The following is a 7,728-nucleotide window of genomic DNA, read 5'->3' on the forward strand; positions in this document are numbered from 1 at the left end:
GTAAAGTTCTTTGTAAGGCCTTTTGGTGTTTTGTGGAAGTAGCTTGCTACCAAAGCCTTTTGTTGTTTTTGTGGAAAGTTCTTTGTAAGGCCTTTTGGTGTTTTGTGGAAGTAGAGTGCTACCAAAGCAACCTTGTCTTTGTAAGCACACTATTGGCCATACTCTATATCCACAAAATATCGAGAGATATTAAAGCTCCTTGTAAGGTCGATTGACCCTTTGTGGAATAAGAATGCTTCCAGAGCACCCTTTTCTTTGTAAAAGATTCACACACACTAATATTAGCCAATACTTTACACTTACAATGTCTACAGCACATTTGCAGGTGATTAAAAGGATTATAGGCACAAAATAGAAGTATAATACTACCAAAACAACCCACTCTTTGTAAGATGCTTCAGTGCACTAGTTTTTGTACTTTACATCCACAAAATAGAAAGAGGTTTTGAAGCTCTTTGTAAGGCCTCTTGGCACTTTATGGGAGAAGAGTGCTACCAAAGTAACCTTTTATTGAATACAGTTTTAATAGATAAGGAACTCTTCCTTTGCTTACATTTGATCAAAGTTTTAGCTTCTCTCATAAAGAACTAAAGCCGATAAGCTTCTTGAGTGACGATTACATGAAGGCTAAAGCCGTAGATAGACACATACATCACATCTCAAAATTTGAATCAATTTCATTATAGCTACATGTGAAAATATTACCTGACTAGTCATTTTACTTTCTAGATGTGTGTTCTCATCCTATCACGTTAATCCATAAAGATTCAAAACGTTGATTAAATGGTATAATGATACTACACCATAGTTGTAATTTTATGGCTTGGCTTGTTGTTGTACTTTCGTTGCTCTATCAAGACATGTTTATAGATTTGTTGGAAATTAAGTCCTTTAGAATCATTAATTGTCAAGCTTGTAATTATTCATACCATGACTTCAATGTTAGGCAACTTAGGGGTTAAGTTACACCCATAGAGAGCCCAACAAGGGCTTATATGAGTTGACATTTGAACATCAATATTTGGATACATGATAGAAGGGAAGTAAAGACCCTATATTTAAGGTTTAATTTTCAAAACGTCTCTATTCAATTTAAAGCGCCGCCTCTATGTATTCATATAATTTAATTATATGTTATTTACGTGAATGGCATATAAGTCACCTAGTTGCCCCTCAATCAATTTTATATATATATATATATAATAGCATGTTACATGTCTATAAGATTACTTTGCCTGAGGATAGCCATCCATGAATAGTGGGATATAAAAATAGTTTTAAATTAGAAATGAGCTTTAATAATATAGTGTTGAACATTGGAGGGTGAAAAACTGGGCACCCTTTCTTCATTTAGAAATAAAAATTCCAACATTGCCTCTTTTCGTTGCTTTTGCCCTTTTGTTATGATGCCTCTATCATGTAAATATGTTAGAAGTAAATGCCCTTACTCTCTATGAAAATCATATGTAGAAATTCGGTTGTGTCATAAACTTCTTTTGTGGTCTCAATATTCTTGATGCACATATATGACCTTAAAGAAGCTTAGGCTAGCATGCAAAATCTCATGGAATAAGTATGGAAAGCTTTGGGGTTGTTGAAGAAGCATCTTATGTGGACTAAATTACGTGTCTTCATGATGATCTCAACTTTGTAAAAAACCTTGGAATGGGATGTTGCTTGTGTTATTTTGGAGTTGAGGTACCATTGAAAAGCACCATGTGTGTTATATTCTCACACAATTGGCACAAGTTGGAAATTTGTACATCGCATATAATGGACCCCATGACCTGGATATCAATTTGTACATCACATAAAATGGACCCCATGATTTGGATATCCCATTAGCACCTATCATGTCCCATCATGCAAAAAGACCATCCTTCCTTCAAAGAGGTTGGCAAGCACTCCACGTGAAGCTTCATGGTTTGGATTTTGCAGCCTTACTTTGAGAAAGTGCATATAACTTTGACTAAGTAGCCCAATGTGATGCATTTCTAAAGTGGAATACAATAGGTAAGAACATTGTCCCATGATGCATTGATTCAATATTTTGTTACTTAAAAGGTGACAAAAAAAGATAGCTTTGTTGCCATGCAATTTGGTATGTTTTGTTCATGGAGATATTTAGACATAAGGGGTAAATCAACCCTTTATGCCTAGTTTTGATAACAAAAGTTGATTGATAAAGGGATTCCATTTTGTCATGTTTAGAGAGACTTTACAAGATGAGTGGAATGTTAAATGATATAGAATGCTTGTTTGCCATGAAGCTTTACTACTTTGACAAAGATGAAACCCATGGGCCATGTTAGTCAAAGGCTGACTTGCTTGTATTGTTGCAATTGGACATGGCTTTTTGTCACTAGGAGGATCATATTCATGTTGTTGCAATTACTTTGGGCATTGGGACATGATATGATCGCTTCAACAGGGTCAAATATATGTTCTAAAGGGGTGCCCTTGATCATCCCTCCACCACAAAATCCATTGGACAAGTTAGTGTAAGGTATGGTCTAGAGGGTGCAATTATTTTAGTTGTTTACTTATATGGATCACTGACATTGTGTTGATGGAAATGCATGCGAATATTGACTACTTATACAATAAAGTGAACTACTTCTCCATTTAAACGAATCGGTCTTATGATTCTCTCCATCATCAAGGTTGCTACTTGTGCCTTAACAACTTGGTAAGTGGGGTTTTCAACTTATAAATCCAGGCAAAAGAATTCACTCAAAAGAATATCCCATGGACGCGATGTAGGCATTTTAGCTTTGAAAGATATTGACATCATCATACACTTTAGTATGAGCAAATAGCAAGTATTATTGACAAGTACACCTCCTTGATTGTAAAACTTCTTAAGAAAATCACCCAATAGCCATTTTAATGAGCACTTTTTATTAATGCCTAGCATTTGAAAGCTTCTTTGAGAGCTTGACTTTTAATTTGCTCATAGTTTGATTATAATACTCTTAAGGCTATTAATTTTATGTTAAGGGCCTATCCCCATTACTAGTTAGGGAGCACTAGTTAAGGCTCTTAACGGAGTGTCCACATTAATGTGCATTCCATGAGCATTTTTAGAATGTAGTTAAGTTAAATCTCCTAACCCGTTAAAAATGTTTGTAAATTTGACCCTTTCAAAATAGGTACTTTAAGGACTTTTAAAAAGAGAAAGAAGTTGGAATGTGACAATTTAATGGCTAACTTAAGAGTGAGCAGTGTGGGAATGATACTTAAAGCAGGATTCTTGTTAAGAAAATTTCATGGTCAAGATCAACTCGGAACTATACAACATGGGTACTCGTTTGAAAGGACTTGAAAAGAAGAATCGCTTGTGACCTTAACTTTAAAGAACTGACTTTGGATCGATGAGATAAACCATTTTGTATAAAAAATACCCCAAAAGTTTTATTTAAGACCACTTTGTACATAACATAATAGGTTACCAACGGGAATGTAATTTTCATTTTAAGGTTAACTTTAACTTAAGGTAATTTCCAATTTCCATTTTAAGGTTAACTTAACAAAACTAGTTATGTTAAGCTCACTAATATAACCTAACTACTAGTGGGGGAAGGCCCTAAGTTAGATTATGATGAAAAGTAAGAAGCATCCCCTAGGCATACTTTTGGTGTGTGGGCATGCACACATGCATGTGTGTGCATGCTAATAGCTCCACCTTGTTGTTGCTAACACGTAATTTGTAGAGTAGGCACATGTCTTTGATGTTAGTGTTAGTTATATTGGCATTTTGCTTTCTATGTGGAATGGAGGTTTGGATGGCTTGCCTAACTCGGGAGGAATGTTGATAAGAGTGGTGGCATAGATAGAGTCCACACTTAAGGTGGCGTTGAATACATAAGGTGGGGGGGAAAGAGTTCTCCATGAGATGTTTGGTGGGTGTGGGTGCCTCACATAGCAAAGCCTAGCTCTCATAACAAAACAAAACAGTGGCGGCATCGGGGCTATTTAACATGTGGGTGCTAGAAATCTTGTGCTTAGAAATGCCACTATGCTCTAGAAATATGTTAAGAGGCTTGTCTTTTTCTTTTTTTTCAAAGAAATAAATAGCCTTCTTGCTTGTCTTTAAGCGATTGGCATCTTTCTTTGGGATTTTGGATTGCCAAGTGGTTTTTTGTGTGCCCCATGGAAAGGGCTAATATTTGGACTCTCACTTTGTGAAGTGAAAATGTTGATTTTTCTAAACTCCCATTTGGATTTTTTATGATTGGGAGTTGCTCTCTCTCTCGCACGGCTTTCCGCCCTCTTTTCCACCCTGCACATCACTCTCTCTCTCTCTCTCTCTCTCTCTCTCTCTCTCACAGCTTCTGCACTTCTAAATTCTTCTTTCTCGCTATTTTTCAGCAGGCCTTATTGAATGATTTGTGGTTGCGAATTGATATTGCCGTGCGAACTGCGGCCCTTGGAAAAGTTTCCAAGTTAGAACGTGGCAGTGTGGCATTGGAGGGGTTTGTCGGAAGCGCACCCACTAGTTACACGAAGGAGGCCAACTTCTTGGTATGGTCGTCGGCCCCCGCGCCGCCTCTTCTTCGTCTTCTCTCACTTGCCCACTTCGTCTTCTAAGTTGTGCCCTCCCTCCCTTTACTCGCCACTCAAATGAGTGCCTTCCTCCCGCCCTCTGCCTCCTCCTCCTTTGTAACTCCTCCAGCGTTCGCAGCCACCATGCGCCCCACAACACACACTTCGCGAGGCCTTTTCCTCTCTCGTCTCTTCCTGTTCGTAGTTGCCTGTAGCTGCACCTTATTAGTAGCTGCAGGGCAAAAGTTGAGCTCGGACGTTTCCACTTTGCTGGAAATAAAAGTCGCGCTCGGCAACCCTAACGGCGTTGTTCTCTCTACTTGGAGTGGGAGCAACCCGCTCTGCAGATGGAGAAACATACAATGGATCTTCACTAACGGCACCTTGCTAGATTGCTCCTCCTCAGCCCTCAACAATAACCTTTCGCTTGCGCAGGATTCCAGTGTGGTTGCTTACAGCATCGATCTCGCAGCGGCGGGACTTAATGGGAGCCTCCCGGGTGAGATAGGAAAACTTTCCTCCCTTCGCAAGCTCGATTTGAATTCCAACAAACTTGCCGGGGAAATTCCTCTCGATCTCGGCAACAGCGCATCTTTAGCATTCCTTTATCTCCGCTTCAACCAGCTTACTGGCTCCATACCTTCTTCCTTATGGAACCTCTGCAGCCAGCTCACAGATTTGCAGCTGGATCACAACGGTCTTACAGGCATCATCCCGTCTCCAGCTGCTGCGAACGCCCTATGTCCGCTCCTGCGAAAGCTCGATTTGAACAGCAACTTCTTCTCTGGATATATCCCTTCCTTCCTTGGGAGTTTCAGTAATTTGAGTGAGCTCAATCTCAGCAACAACACACTTTCTGGGGAGATTCCAAGCGAACTGACAAAGCTCAACAATCTGACGAACCTTAATCTGGCTTACAACAACCTCACTGGGCCGATCCCGTCATTCAAGCAAATTATCAGTGCAAGTTCGTTTGCAAACAATCCGTTTCTGTGCGGACCACCGCTGTCTGCTGCTTGCGGCTCCCCTTTCATGCGTACAGGGCTAAACCCTCGCATAGTGGCGGCTCTCGTTATCGGCATTCTGGCTGCTGCCGTGGTCTTGTTGGCTATCTCAGTAGGGCTCGGACACAAACATAACTGGGGCATTAAAGACAGTGTGGCAGCGGCGTCCTTAAGACGAGAGCTCGAGGAAGATGATATAGGCGACGGGAAGCTGGTTCGTTTTGAAGGGGGCGAGCACCTGACAGTGGAGGAAGTTCTGAATGCTCCAGGCGAAGTGCTGGGCAAGACCAGCTATGGTACCGTCTACAAGGCGAAACTTGGCAACGGTGGCATGATCGCCCTCCGGCTCCTGAGAGAGGATACAGTACGAGAACGGGAAGCTTTCGCCCCAGCTATTCAAGAGTTGGGTCTGGTTAGGTATCCAAATGTCGTCTCTCTTCTGGCATACTATGCAGGACCCAAGGGAGAAAAGCTCCTTGTTTACAACTATCTTTCTAGGGGAAGCTTGGCCGATCTTCTTTACAGTAAGACTGCATTGCAAGGCCTTCTCGCATAGCTTTGTTTTGCGATTTCTCGGTCGAATGCCTGTCTCCTCCCCCCAACTAGAGCATTAACATTTTCGTAGGTCCGGGATGATTTCTCTAGTAAATGCTTCCTTGTGATCCTAATTATCATGTTGTGTGTGACGTATAGTTTTAAATCCACCTTTGTGGGCTGACTTTGCAGATAGAAACCCTGTAAGACCTCCTTTCGGATGGGCGAGGCGGCATAAAATAGCATTGGGAGCAGCCAGGGGCTTGGCTCACCTCCACCATGGCTTACGGACACAATTGATCCATGGGAATCTCAAATCTAAAAATATTATAGTAGACGAGAGCTACGAAGGGCACTTGGCAGATTACGGTCTCGGCCGTTTGATGAATTCCGCAGCTCAAAATGAAATGATAAATGCTGCAACATCTCAGGGCTACCGAGCTCCGGAACTAGTCAAAATGACAAGGGCGAATACCAAAACTGATGTTTACAGTTTTGGGATTGTGCTGCTGGAGATCTTAACGGGCAAAAGGCCAAAGGAAAGCGAGGGTCCAGAAAAAGGTGTGGATCTTCCGACAATGGTGAAGGCTGCTGTGTTGGAGGAGCGTACTTCGGATCTGTTTGACTTGGAGATCGTAACAGGCATGCGAAGCCCTATTGAAGATGGGTTACTGCAGACGCTTCAACTGGCTATGGGTTGTTGTGCACCCTCTTCGGTTGTGAGGCCCGACATTAAGGAAGTAGTTCGGCAACTTGAGGAAATAAGGCCTAAAATTCCAACGCCTCTTTATACACCAACAGGCATGAAGAGTCCCAGAGATTTTGCAGCAACCTAGACAGACACCAGTATAAAGAGCTTTCGTATAGAGCACTAGTGAGTAGCTACTTACATAGTACAGCAACAGCCTCAGGTACTTCCGTCAAGTATTAATTGCCTTTTTGCCCCTCTTCCTATACCGCCAGTTTATTTACATTCCAATGTAATAAGTCTTATTAAGATAAATTTTCTCCTTAGAAGCTGTCTTTATAAAGGTTTCTTTTTTTAATAATTTTTTTCCATGACCTTTCACCCTGGTCCTCTCGAGGCTTGGACCAAGTGGTCACAACTCACCGCCGATTGAACACACACCCAAACTCAGACACGTGTTCAACAATTGAGCTAGGCGCTTGGCCATTAAACTCTTATTCCTTATACTCCAACCCATCTCTCTTCTCCAAAAAGTTCTTACATTACCAATTTCAAGGAGGTAATTTCCAAATGTTGTTCATAGGTTTTAACATAAGTCGTCAAATGCAGTCCCCATGAAAACTTTAATTAGATCTTCTTGATTGCTACAAGGAAAAGGTAACACTTCTCATTAATTTTTTATTGTTGTGCTCTCCCAAAGATTAGGAGGTAAAAAATGAAATTAGTTACAACTATTGTATATTCTAAGCATTATTAGAACCATGGAAATCGACTGAAATTTCTTTTGAAAATACCAAAATATGCCACCTTTTTTTTAGACACATGTTAAATTGTGAGGTGTTGCTAGTTGGGAACTTCTATAGCATGTCAAGCTGTCAGTTTGAGAGTTGTTTTCTCAAACAAGATTTGGGTATTGAAAACCACCTTACTAGTACCAAAGGTATATTAGACCTTGTT

At 40.8% G+C, this 7,728-nt stretch overlaps 1 protein-coding gene across 1 annotated transcript; it reads left to right on the forward strand.

Annotated features, from left to right (window-relative positions):
- Positions 1 to 4,583: 4,583 nt before the first annotated feature.
- Positions 4,584 to 7,167, forward strand: TMKL1 (transmembrane kinase-like 1). Its single transcript, XM_087395948.1, has 2 exons — positions 4,584 to 6,073; positions 6,276 to 7,167. The coding sequence occupies exons 1-2, from the start codon at positions 4,624 to 4,626 to the stop codon at positions 6,917 to 6,919; spliced, it is 2,094 nt and encodes a 697-aa protein (XP_087252074.1). The 5' UTR covers positions 4,584 to 4,623; the 3' UTR covers positions 6,920 to 7,167.
- The last annotated feature ends 561 nt before the right edge of the window (positions 7,168 to 7,728 follow it).

The sequence above is a fragment of the Dipteris shenzhenensis genome, chromosome 24, assembly GCF_047967505.1.
Source record: "Dipteris shenzhenensis isolate YYH24624 ecotype China chromosome 24, Dip_SZ_1.0, whole genome shotgun sequence".
NCBI lineage: Eukaryota > Viridiplantae > Streptophyta > Polypodiopsida > Gleicheniales > Dipteridaceae > Dipteris > Dipteris shenzhenensis.

Bases quoted from the DNA above. Each gene is read 5' to 3' on its own strand.
- TMKL1 (XM_087395948.1), top strand. From the start codon at position 4,624: ATGAGTGCCTTCCTCCCGCCCTCTGCCTCCTCCTCCTTTGTAACTCCT. The intron at 6,074-6,275 runs GTAAGACTGCAT...CTGACTTTGCAG, and splicing joins CTTGGCCGATCTTCTTTACA to ATAGAAACCCTGTAAGACCT.